The sequence below is a fragment of the Oryx dammah genome, unplaced genomic scaffold (genome assembly GCF_014754425.2).
Source record: "Oryx dammah isolate SB20612 unplaced genomic scaffold, SCBI_Odam_1.1 HiC_scaffold_14, whole genome shotgun sequence".
In the NCBI taxonomy this organism is placed as follows: Eukaryota; Metazoa; Chordata; class Mammalia; order Artiodactyla; family Bovidae; genus Oryx; species Oryx dammah.
This window is the reverse complement of record NW_024070198.1, coordinates 18,175,514-18,188,825: the sequence shown is the minus strand read 5'-3', so window position 1 is coordinate 18,188,825 and position 13,312 is coordinate 18,175,514. Positions and strand designations below refer to the sequence as shown.

Below are 13,312 nucleotides of genomic sequence, written 5' to 3'. Positions count from 1 at the left end.
TGCCAGGTACAGACGCCCCCGGCTCTCAGACCATGTGCAGTTCTTATATAAGCAGCCCAGAAACAATGCTTCACTCTGTCCAGGCCAGGCACTGGGATGCCAAAAAACAGCACAGGAGACCAGCTGCCCAGGGAGCCAGCACCTTGTTCAACCGCCTGGGAGCTCCAACACTCTTGCCAGTCCCCAAAACCATACTTCCCCCGGAGTAGAGAAGCTCTGCCAAGCCCAGAGCAGGGGCTGAGGGCTAAGCTGGAGTGCAAGGAGCAGAATTGCTGCTCAGAGTCCCAAGCCGGAGCCAGGGCCAGGGTGTCCGAGGGAGCTTTCAGAGCACACACTACGTTTAAAGTCACACATCCCTTGGTGAGCTAACATTCCCGGATGCCTATTATGTGCTGGCATTGTGCAGGAGGCTTTCTTTCCATGCACCACTTTGTTTGCCCCTCACAACATCTGCTGAAGAGGTTCTATTTCACAAACAAGGAAATGAAGGGTCAGAATAGCTAAGTATGTGCCCAAGGTCGTCACTCATAGAGTACACACTCAGATGTGAACCTGGCTCTTTCTGTCTCCAGAGTCCAAGATCTTGCACCACGACTACACTACACTGTCTGACCCTGCAGGAAACGGCCCTTCACCTTCTGAGTGGTCGTCCCAGAACCTCTCACGCTGGAGTTGGGAGAGGGAGAAATGGGAGGAAAGTGTGTTCCCGGACATCAAAACAACAGAGGGCTGTTCCACCCGAGGGCTCTGCCTAATTTTTCTTCGCCTCCTCAGCCATGTCTTGTGTCTTTTTCTCAAAACTAGATCAGATGAGGCAGGCCCGATGTCTTTTGTATTTCTGTATCCCCATCTGTGGGATACACATCTCAAGCCTTGCACACAGCAAGTGTTGTGTGTGTGTCATTTGACTATTAAGAGAAGTGGTCCTTCACTGCTCCCCACTAGCACTGCAAGGATAGATCTGTGGGAAGATGGGAGCCTTGGAGACATTCAGGAGAATGGGGTGGGGAGGATTTGAGGGCAAGAGTGTAGGGGGCAAGTGCCCCAGAACTTCTTCCCCTAGCTCAGAGCACCCCAAACCCTGCTACAAAACTCCTCCCCAGGGTACCCTCCCCAAAAAGGCTGGGGAGTCAGGTCTCCAGTTAGGTTCTCAGGAAGGAGCCCCCCATCCCACCCCACCTCTAAGCCTCTTAGCCAAAGCTCCTCCCACAGGAAAGCCAATGGAAGGCAGGATCCAGATGGACCCCAAACATGGGGTCCCTGAAACCCTGCCCCTTCTCTGATGCCTCCCTGAATATCCTCCTCAATTCCTTCCTTCTCTAGGCTCCCAGAGGAGATACACTCTCCTCCCTCAGCACTTCCTACTCTAGGCTGAAATTTATCTTAGGGCTGAATAGTCTGGTCTTTGGAACCAAACATCTGGATTCAAATCATGGCTCCTTCGTATGTTAGCAATGTGACCAAGGGCCAGTTACTTCACTTCTCTGAGTCTCCCTCCCCACCCCACTCCCCAGACACACAGTCACTAAGCCTACAGACTCAGAATCCAGAACCCCTGGTCATGACCGGGCTCTGACTCTTGGAATCAGATCTGGATTCAGGTCCTGGCTCCAATCCCTACTTAATCTTTTTAGGTCAGTGCCTTTATCTGTAAAGCACAGATAGTAGTAGTACCTACCCATCTTATACCATTACTGTGAGAATTAAATGAGGTAGTTTATGTGATGTGGTCAGAAAGACGACGCATGGGAAGCACCCAGTATTAGCCATCATAGGAAATAGCTGATAAGGTTATGAAGTGCTGTGAAGTGTCTGAGGCACTAAATAAGTGCTCACTAAACAGCAAGTATGATTATCTTGCCTCCCCCCCCCCCCCCACTAAGCTGGGATATCCGGGAGATGGGCTCTGGATCACATCCATCTCTGATTCCCCAGCAGTCAGCACAGCTGCCCGGAACCAGGCAAGAACTCCATAAATGCGTGAGCACTGGGGGTGAAGCATTGCCCGGCTGCACCAGGAGGGTGTGAGCAGCCAGAAGCCTCCTGCCGGGAAAGGGGAGAACCCAGGTGTCGGGAAAGAGAAAACAGAGCAGAGGGGTAAAGGCCGAGACGGAGAGATAACCAAGTGAAGTGAGTGAGAAAAGGAACAGGAGAGGCTATGTCGAAGAGAGATAAGGAGACGACTAGAGACGAGGGAAAAGCCTAGGGAGGTGAAGGAGTCCTGGCGAGAGGCGCAAGGCGAGGCTGGAGCACTGGCGGGGCAGCAGGCAAGCCGGAGAGGGGCGCACGAGCGGGCGGGACTCTGGGCGGGACGCGCGGGCCCCAGGGCAGGAGGGGCCGAGGGGGCGCCACCCTGCCTCCCCGCCTTGGGGCGGCGGGGGGGTGGCTGGCGGCCGGAGATTGGCTGCGGCGCGCGGCGAGGCCGGGGCTGGACCCAAGGTGGGAGGCGCCAGGATCACTCGGTGCGCCCGGGAGCGGAGCGAGGCTGCCATCCACTTGGGCGACCTCAGCTGCAACGGAGTGTCGGAGGCCTGCGCAGCCATGCGGGCGGCGGCGGGGGGCGCGCGGGTGGCCGCGCTGGCGCTGCTGTTGGGGGCGCTGCACGCGGCGCCCGCGCGGGGCGAGGAGTACGACTACTACGGCTGGCAGACTGAGCCGCTGCACGGGCGCTCGTACTCCAAGCCGCCCCAGTGCCTCGACATCCCCGCCGACCTGCCGCTCTGCCACACGGTAGGCTACAAGCGCATGCGGCTGCCCAACCTGCTGGAGCACGAGAGCCTGGCCGAGGTGAAGCAGCAGGCGAGCAGCTGGCTGCCGCTGCTGGCCAAGCGCTGCCACTCGGACACGCAGGTCTTCCTCTGCTCGCTCTTCGCGCCCGTCTGCCTCGACCGGCCCATCTACCCGTGCCGCTCGCTGTGCGAGGCTGTGCGCGCCGGCTGCGCGCCGCTCATGGAGGCCTATGGCTTCCCCTGGCCCGAGATGCTGCACTGTCACAAGTTTCCCCTGGACAACGACCTCTGCATCGCTGTGCAGTTCGGGCACCTGCCCGCCACCGCGCCTCCAGGTAGCGCTCCCGCCCCCGCCCCCTGCGCTCCGGCTGCCCTTGGGTACCCGTGAGCCGGACCCCAATGGATGCCACAGCCCTCTAGAGATGCCACCTCCTCTAGACACACACGCACACGGTCTTTGCTCAGCCCTCCATGTCCTCCCCGGAGCCTTCCGGCCTTCCCATCCCCTGTGGCCTGCCAGAGTAGTGCCTCCTTGCGGCTCTGGACGTTCAAACTGGTTCTCTCCCATTCCAACTGTTCGGAAACCTCTCCTGGCTTTCCGTCGCAGCTTCCACCTTCCTAAACTTCTGGAATCCTGGGGGGTGGGGGGCGGGGGAGTCCTGTCACCCCATCCTGAGGCTTCCAATAAATGCCTTATATCACTCTCTCAGCCCACAGATGCCCAGGGTTGCTAAAGATGCCTTTGGCCTCAGCAGCCCTGGACCCCCACCTGTGCTGGGATTTGGGGAGGGGCAAGGCTAGGGGGAAAGATGTAGCCAAAGACTGGGGGCTAAATGCAACTCTGGCCTATGGTTTCCACCCTGCCCCTATTTTCTGCACCTGGGAACCCTAAATTCTCCCACTCTTTCCCCAGTGCCCTAGGCAGGGAGACCGCTGGGTAAGGCTCAGAGCAGAATGGTGAGCAGGGTGCCAGGCTCTGCCCCTAACAAGGAGCCCTTGGGCGAGTTGAGCCTCTGTCTCCTCGTTGTAAAATAGGAAGCAATCTCAGGTTCCCCAAACTTCTAGACTCTTAAGTGCCACCTTCCACCCCACCCCCATCCCATTTCCCCTCATTCCTCTCTGGTCTCAGCCTCCCCTTCACTGTGCACCCCCTTCATTCTTCTCCTCACTGTCTGCCAACCTCCTTTCAGACAGAGTAAGCCCCTGTTGGACACCAGACAGGAGAATAAACAGTGGCACCAGGCAAGGAAGCTTCGCCTGGGTGGCTGGTATGAGAATCTAGGAAGCCCCTGGCTCTGGGACTCTCCCAAGGGGCAGCACTGCCCCTGTTTTCTATCTAACCCGGCCCCCCAAAAGCAACTGAACCCCACCACAGCCCACCCACCCCTCAGAGCTAGCCTCACCCATGCTATCCCCAGTCCTACGCAACCACATGGGACCTGAGAGTCGAGGCTGGGTGAGGGTCTTGTGACCAGAGGGTGTTGAGAGAAGGGAAACTCCCTATTCTTGGGTTAGAAATGGGACCAGGAAGGGAGAGACACCCGCTCAAGCAGAAACAGCATGGCCCCAGCACGGCTCCTGGCAGGGCTCTTTCATTCTGGTTTTCTTGGAGCTCAAACTTGGAAGGCAGGGAAATCCCATTCTTGGAGTCCCACCGGGCTCTGCCCTCCCACTCCCACCCTCTTTGAGCCCCTCGCCCTGCCATGATGGGGCGGCCCACCAGGAAGCAGAGACACAGAGACAGGCCGGGCGCTATAGAGCGCACATGATGGGCGCAGCTGCCAGGGTCATGGGGCAGCTGTGCCCACCTGGTCAGTTTTGTCTCTTCACAACCTCGTCTCTGGAATCTCACAACCACTCAGTGAGCATGATCATTACCATCATCCCGACTCCTGATGGGGAACTGGAGACTTGGGAGGCGGAGGTGGCTGGTCAGTGGAGGAGCCTGAACCTTCAGTTTGGCTCTTTGGCCTCTGATCCCCTCACCCCACCCCTGCTTCTCTCTTCAGTGACCAAGATCTGTGCCCAGTGTGAGATGGAGCACAGCGCTGATGGACTCATGGAGCAGATGTGTTCCAGTGACTTCGGTGAGTGTAGAGCCATGGCCACTGCCCTCTCCCCAGAGAAACACACTTTTTTTTTTTTTTTTTTGGCATCCCAGGGACTTCAAAAGCCCCTCAAGGCCATGGTCCATCCCTGGCCAAGGCTCTTGCAGCCTTTCCTTGACACTGCCTACAGAAGGGCCTCCAGGGCTGGATTCTCTTTGTGGGAGGCAGGCTTGGTCCAGAGATGGATGGGGGCGGCAGAGGGGAGAGATGGGTTCCAGGACGGAAGCGCAGCCCCCTGGTCCCCAGGCACCTCTGCCTAGTACCTGATGCATCTCTGGCTGGTGGTGCTGTGGTCCCCAGCCCCACAGCTTCATCCTGGAGCCTCCTCATTCCTGGGACAGTCAGGACCTGGCTCCTGTGCAGACCACACAGCCCAGCCTGTGGTCTTTGCCCGGTTGGTTCCCGTTTTGTGCCTTAGCCTCATTGTCTCTAAAAAAAGAGAAAGCAACGAAACCCTTCCTGTAGCAGGTCTTTTATGTTGTTAGTCTGTTTGGGAAGAGAACATTATTACTGCAAGGTGTGTGTATGTCCAAGAGAGAAAAAGAGGGGGTGGGAGAGAAAGATTTTTATAACAATGTCTCTCCCTGGGTGGCCAAAGTTACTCTCTGGCTTCTCTCAGAGATGGGGACCCAGAGGCCCGAAGAAGGAGGATGCTACCCTAAGTGACCACACCCTGCTCTATTAGGCTCTTTAATCACCTCGCCCACTAGCCACACACTCCACAAACATCCTACAAACTCCTACACATACCACAGACATCCTCTTATACACACCACACTACACAGTCACACACGTTACAGAGGTGACCGCAGCACTTCCCGAGCCTGCGCGTCACGGTGGGGAAATCAGCACGTGCTACAGAGCAGCCCCTCCCCAGAGCTGGCAGTCTAGCATTTACCAGCCCACCACTGCTCCAAACACCCTCCACACACATGCACACACACAGCCAGAAATCCTATTTGGAAGCATCCATCCCCAGAGATCACGAAGTCCAGCCTTCCTGCATCACAAGGACCCCCTCCACCAAACGCTCCCTCCAAGAGTTATCTCCACCCCCCCCCCCAATATTTTCCCTTCCCTGGGGAGCCCACGCCCAACTTCACTCCCCAAGGAGAGCTCTCCACCCTGCACCTGGTATCATGGAAAGGCACAGCCCAGATCTCAGTTCGAGCCAGGCTCTAGAATTCAGGCCCATCACCACCTCTCCAAACCTCATTTCCCCACCACACCCATTCATGTCAGGATGAAAGCCGATAATGTCTGTACAAGTCCAGCACCTGGTGGGAGCTTTTTAAGTATACATGTGGAAGCCCCATCTCTCCAAGCCCCAGGCCTGGAACTTCAGACCGAGCACCAAGCGTGGTGTCACCAGCATCCTAAGCAAGCCTGACGGTTCTCATGGCTGGCCCCCTGTCCACCCCCCACACACAGTGGTCAGAATGCGCATCAAGGAGATCAAAATAGAGAACGGAGACCGGAAGCTGATTGGAGCCCAGAAAAAGAAGAAGCTGCTCAAGCCAGGCCCCCTGAAGCGCAAGGACACCAAGAGGCTCGTGCTGCACATGAAGAATGGCGCTGGCTGCCCCTGCCCACAGCTGGACAGCCTGGCTGGCAGCTTCCTGGTCATGGGCCGCAAAGTAGAGGGACAGCTGCTGCTCATGGCCGTCTACCACTGGGACAAGAAGAACAAGGAGATGAAGTTCGCAGTCAAGTTCATGTTCTCCTACCCCTGCTCCCTTTACTACCCCTTCTTCTATGGGGCGGCAGAGCCCCACTGAAGGGCTCTCCTCCCTGCCCCACCCAGCCATGCCCTGTCCTTGGTCCCCATCCCTGGGGCACTCTCTCCTCTGCCCACCTGGCCTCCCCCTCCCCCAGGCTGACCCAGCCCCTGCCGCAGGGTGGTTCACACAGAGCTGGGCGAGCACAGGCACTAAGGGATGGACACGGAGCCAGGCTGTCCTTGACCGAGGGGTTCTGGGGTCCTTGGAGGTATGCTCCCAGAGAACCAGGCGTTTCTCAGTTCAGGAGAAGCCCCAGGGTCTCAGAAAGTAAGCAGAGAGGAGAGAGCGAGGGAACGGTGCCGGGGCTCAGAGCAGCCGGAGGAGGTGGCTTCCAGGGGAGCCGGTGGCGTCAGCCCCTCTGTTGGCGGTGGGGCCTCGCCCGGGAGAGGGGAGTCTTGGCATTGGGCTGAGCTACTTGGGGGACAGTTCCCGGCCCCCATGCCCCTTCATGTGTCATCATAGCCCCCAGAGGAAAGCGTCATGGTGCCCTCCAGCCACACTTTCCCACCTCCCCCATCTCTGCCTGTCTCGTTCCCCACTGGACTGGGGAGAAGCCCAGCCCAGCCCCCTCCCAGAAGCTCACTCCTCAGCCTCCGTGTGTCCCTGTATCCTGATGACCATAAATTATTGCTTCTGCTGCGAGGCCATAGGTACTAGACTGATGCAGGTAGGATTTCGTTTTCTATTTTTTTTTTTAAGTTTTTAATTAAATCAAAGAAAACAAATAGTTGATTTTGACCAGGTGATTTCTTTGTCAGCTAGTTCCAGGAGGGAGGGCCAGGGGCCATTCAGAAGGGACTTTGAGAAAGAGACCTTTTTGTAACCCATGGTCTGTCCACACAGACATACTTGGAATGCCTAAAAAGAGCAATTCCCATGTTTTTGCAGGATCCACTGAGAACACACAGCAAGGGTCACCCTGCTTATCCCCACAATGAGACTAAGTGAGCACTGGGGATGACTATCCTTTTGTCTCAGAGGAAGGACAGAGATGCCAAGTTCCCCAGCCTTCTCCCACACTCAGAAGGTTCCCGTGGTCCTGCAGCATCTCCCTGACATGGGCAGTGCCCGCTCCAAGGAGCCCCCAAGAGGCTGGGCCACAGGGAACTACTCTGAAGGGCCAGAGGCCTAAACTTGTCACTCCTACACCTTTAGAGCTCAGACACCCCTGGACACTGGACATGTAGGAAATGGTGGCGTGAACAGGTGCTACTCCAAGCTGGTCCCTGGAGCATCAGTATCGCCTGAGCTGGTGACAACCGCAGCAGCTCAGACCTTTAACACTTTGAAGCACTCGGGGAGCTTTTACAAAATACTGGCCCTACGCTAAAGCAATTAAACCTGAACCTCTGGAGGGTGCTCCGAAATCAGCATTTCCAGGTGCCTCCTGGGTGGTGTGCAGCCAGGGCTGAGAACTTCCATTCAGATAACCCAACGGCTGAGGCCGGAGGAGGGCGAGCGGGGCTGAGCTTCTTCAGGCTGGAGCAGTCCTGGTCCTGCTTGCAGGGAGGGGACCAGCTCTAACGCTTCCAGGGGCTTCTTTGGTGAGCTCAGAACAAAGGGAGGCTGCTACCTTGAGCTGGATGAGCCAGCAAGGGGAGAAGCCTTGAAACGGAGGCGACAGGTTACTGTCACTCAAATGTCCAGAACATGGGAGGGATGAAGCCAGGAAAGCGTCCTGGGGTACCATCAGCAGATGCTGAGGGACAGGGCAGATGTACCGAGCAGGGGGGCTGCAGACACCCCTGGACTGCTTTCCTCATCAACTGGGGTTCAGCTGGGATGCCAAGTCCAATCAAGACCTGCTGCTCCTCCGAAACAATGGAGCCACGTTCTCTCTTGAGATGAGGAAAAACCCTGGCTCATTCCCGCAGCTCTCAGAGAAGTGAGAAACGAAGAGGACAGTGCCAGCTAACAGGTGGTCTGACAGCCAGCCATAAATCACCTCCCTGGCAGTCAGGTGGCCCCCACCACAGGTCAGGAGCGGCAGAGGCCCGCTTGTTTCTCCTTCCTCTGAGGACACCGCTGCCACCCACTCTCGCCCAAAGCCTGCCCAGCCCACCTGGCTCCCTGAATCCACCCCTTGTCTCCCAGCCTCCTACCCCGACCAAATATTTATGGACACTTCTATGGTCAACCAGGCCCAGGAGTTATTTTTCCACTGAACACACAGGGCTTGGGCTGCCTCTGGCCGGAGGACAATACTGACCTCTGTCAGGGGCTGGCAGCCCGTGAGAGGGAGCGGGCGAGGAGGGGCTCCCTGAGCCCATCCTGGGAGGCCCCGGCAAGGCGCTCCTCACCCACCCCTACAAAGGCAGCAGGCTCCGTGCTGCACCTCACCTCTGTCCCCAACACCTGCTATCAGAGCCCCCAGGACTCTCTTCCCTGGGACCGGACACCCAAGAGGCCCAGCAAGGCCTGAGCCCTTGCTCATTCTGTCCAGCCACAGAACACTCCCTCCTGGCCAGCCTGAGACAGGCGGCAGAGGCCGCCCCCGCGAACATCTGCACTGCGTGTCAGTGACTTTGGGGAGCAGAAACCCCCAGAGACAGCGGGGCTTCCCCATGCAAGGGGGTCTGGAGCTGGGAGGTCCACATCCCAGGCTCGTTCTGTCTTCCTGCTCTGCCTGGGGGGGGTGGGGGTGGGGGTGGGGGTTGCCTCCTGCTCCCAACTTCTCAGCCACATTCCAGGGAGCAAGGCAGGGAAGGGCTAAGAGCAAAAGTTGCCAGTCAGCTGCCTCTGGCCCTTTTGATCAGGAAAACAGTAATTTCCCAACAAGTCCCACCTGGTAGATTTCCACTTCTCGCTCACCAGCCAACACTCAAGTCACATGGCCAGCCCCAGTTGCAAGGGAGCAAGGAAGTCAAGTGTTTCAGTTGAGGACAAAAGGAGCGTTCTGATAGTGAACAGAAGGGATTTGGGGAAGGCCTCCAACACTCAGGATCGGGAGACAGAGGCGACAGGGCCCAGCTCTGGGTTCCAATGCTGTGACCTAACAACCATGTGACACGGGGACCACCGCCCAGCCGGAAAATGGAGTAATTGTGTCGACTTCACAGCAGCTGAGCGTTAAGTGGAGAAATGCATGAAAAAGTACCTGGAAACAAGGCCCAGCATTTAGAAAATGTTCATTAAATAGTCATTAGTACTTTTATTAACCAAAGGCCTTGACCTAGCACAGGGCTTGCGCAAAATAGTGCTTATTAAATTTCTAATTGATTTGTTAACCAACTAAGAAATGCTTCTGGCAGGAAGGCAGGAACAGCTAAAGGCCATAACTGTTACTTCTAGAAAGGTGAGAGTCTACATTTGGGGTTTTGTATCAGAAAATACATACCCGGGTATGTAGGGCAGTAGAGCGGAGGAAACATATAAATACTACACTAGCACTCAATATATCAAGCCCATTAATATATAAATAACCAAGTACTTTGGCATTCTTACTTAAACGTCCCAGTGTAGGTACTATTATTATCCCTTGTTATTTTTTAATTAACTGTTGAATTTGGCTGCACCGAGCAGCATGCAGAATCTTTAGTTCCTTGACCAGTCACTGAACTTGTGCCCCCTGTGGTGGGAAAGTGCAGATCCTAACCACTGGACTCCCAGGGAGTTCCCTGTCCCCACATTAAGGATGAGGTGGCTCAGTGGTAAAGGACCCACTTGCAACGCAGGAGACCCGGGTTCGATCCCTGGGTCGGGAAGACCCCCTGGAGGAAGAAACAGCAACCCACTCCAGTGTTCTTGTCTGGGAAATCCCATGGACAGAGGAGCCTGGTGGGCTACAGTCCACGGGGTCACAAGAGAGTCAGACGCGACTTAGCAACTAAACAACAATTTTAATGATGAGGAGGCTGAGGTTCAGAGAAGTTAATGAACTTATTGAAGGACACACAGCTGCACTTAGCAGTGTGGTGAGGATTTGACCCCCACGCTCTTAATCTTGGGGTCTATTGCCTACAGGGGGCAAAGCCGAAGACAGGTGGGCATGATCGGTGTGGAGGCAGCAGTGCTTCTGCTACCCTGCCTCACAGGAAGATTTCGGGGGCCCCTGCTCAGATCCCACCCCAGGGGCCCTGCGAGCAGCAGAGAAGCCAGTCTTGAACACCCCCCTCATTTCTCCTCCCGTCTCGGCCCCATCAGCATCCAGCCTCTTGGGTCCCACAAAGGAAGCTCACATCCCACAAGTGTTCAGTTGGCTGTAATCCTGGCTAAAGTTCACTCCTTGGGAAATCCAATGTGGGGGGCGGTTGTTGCTGGAATGTGTGTGGCTGGGACCCAGTGTCCCAGCCCAGACAGCAGGCTCTGCTGGGGCCAGGGGGACCCGGAATCCCCAGCCCCCCGGTGTGCCCGAGAATGGAATGTGCTGCTCTGGGTGTTGAAAAAGACTCAGCCAGGGAGGTGGGGCAGTGCTGGGAGCTGGGGGAGGAGCTCCTGCCACAAGACTGCCTCTGTTCCCCCGGAGGCTGAGCCCACTTCGCTAGGGCTGGTGGTGGGCAGGCCCCTTCCATTAGCTCAGCATCTCAGAAACTCCTGGAGTTTGTGGGGGCAAGGCAGAAGAGAGGGTAGGTGACAGTCAGGACTGCTATGGTGACCCCATTTTTCTCCAGTGCCCAGAAGCACCTGTGACACAGTTCTCACCAGGGCTCCATGGTTTACTAGCTATGTGACCTTGGGCAGGTTTCTTAACTCCACTTACTCATTGGTTAAGTTAATAACAGAACCTAGCTTTGGGGACTCTCATGAGGTTTAAATGAGATGACACACTCCGCACACTGCTCACTACAAGTGCTCAATAAACATAGGTACTATGATCTTAAAGCCACCAGCTGCAGGAGAGATGCTGGAGCCAGAGCCCCTTGATGCCTCAAAGGTTCCATGGAGACAAAAAGATGATACTGGTGCTTCTCTTGGCTTCAGCTCTGAGGGCCAAGTGACCAATGACCACAAATCTGGAAGACCCCAGAAACCAGGGCCAGTTCAAGGTCTGCCAAGGATCACTGGAGACTGCTCCCCACCATGAGCAGCCCACAAAAAATGATGGACAGAACCCTCAACCCAAGTCAGGCTGTGGGAGCTGGCTATCCATCCAGGTCTGCCCAGCAGGCCCCAGGGCTGTCCTAGACCTGGCTCCCATGCCCTCACTGGGTCCCCGAGAACAAACCGGAAGGCATCTTTAAAGCCAGGCATCCAGTTCTACAACAGACAACCTGCTTTCTAGGCTATGCCACGTTTGCAGACCCGAGAGCTGAAAGGCGCCATCCACTCCTCATAAAGCCCTCCACGGCTCCATTCCCCATTTCCCAGTGGCACCTGCACTCTAAAGCTGTCCACTGCTGGCCTGCTCTTAGGCCCTCACATGCACCTCAAGGGGACAAGAAGGTACCCTTCCTTCTTCACTGACCCCAGATGAAAACCTTGTTTCTCACGCCCCTGAATCCTACATCCTGAAAGCTCCTCAAGCTATAGTCTGGATTCCACCAACATTAGACATTGTTTTCATTTTCCCAACATAAAATATTGACTCTGCTTTTTCAAACTACAGTCTGGCCTCATTCTTTCTTGAATAATAATCTATAATTATTCTCTGGTTTTAAAAAAATCGCTGTTCTAAGCCATGCGGGGCAGAGTTGTTTTGCTATTCCTGAAGACTGCCAGGAAGAGAGAAATAAGTTAGCATTTATTGAGCATTTACTATGTGCCAGACACCTAACTTCCCACCTAAAGTGGACTGTCTCATTTAATCCTCACAGCAACCATATGGGATAAGAGACCACTCTCCACCCACTTTACAGATGAGAAAAGCAGCACAGACAGGCTTGGGGGCAAGCCTCTCCCTGTAGCAACTCACTCCAGCGTGGGTGCAGTCAGTGTACAGCAGGGCCAAGTGTGGAGCTGGCCCATCACAGCACCCGCCTTTACTGCCGCTGGGATGCTCCCTGGCTAGTGCACACTGCCCCGGCTCTGAGCAAAGCCCTCTGGCTTCCTCCTCCAGTGTGGTGGGGACCGCGTGCTCACGTGGATGCAGCATGGCTCCCGCAGTGAGGGGCTGGACTGGATTAACTCTGAGCATCCCTCCAAGCGACCAACCGGGCCACATGCCCTCCACGAGAAGAACTTCCTTCCTGGGCCTATGCTACCACTCTGCTCTTTTGCTCAAAGACCCTAGTTTCCACTCCTCCAGCATTTCCTCGGGACTACCAAGCTGCTGAAGCCACTTTGGTACTAAGCACTGTGAACATGCTCTTCTGTAAAAACTGCCAGAGCAAGGTTCTGGCTGCTTCCCTGCCTCCTGGGGCTCCTTGGGAGCTGCTGGGGGAGAGGTCCCAGACCAAGGCCTCAGTGCAAGGACTCCCCAAGCATCACAGTCCAAGGTGCACATGCATGGGGTCATGCGGATGTGGCTGCAACCTGACCTCGACCCCAAGGCAGAGTCCCTCTGCCCCCCTCTTTACTGCCTCAGGCCTACGGTCTGGCAGACACCACTCTGCAAGATTCCATGCCAAACCTTTTGCGGCCATTATCCCTGGGCCTCAATTTCTTCCCCTGTAAAATGGGAAGAAAAACAGAACCTACCTCATAGGGCCATCTTGAGGATTAAATGAAATAATGTGTATGAAGCGCCCTCATGGTGCCTGGTGCCCAGCAAACAAACACACACCCCCCCCAACCCCCTACCCCCAGAGCACTGCTC

The 13,312-nt window shown here is 56.0% G+C and overlaps 1 protein-coding gene across 1 annotated transcript; it reads left to right on the top strand.

The window, feature by feature from the left end:
- The first annotated feature begins 2,541 nt into the window (after positions 1–2,541).
- SFRP5 (secreted frizzled related protein 5) lies at positions 2,542–7,348 on the top strand. The gene is made up of 3 exons (XM_040255164.1): positions 2,542–3,064; positions 4,739–4,816; positions 6,269–7,348. Exons 1-3 carry the CDS (start codon positions 2,542–2,544, stop codon positions 6,613–6,615), a joined length of 948 nt encoding a protein of 315 aa, XP_040111098.1. The 3' UTR covers positions 6,616–7,348.
- Positions 7,349–13,312: the final 5,964 nt, after the last annotated feature.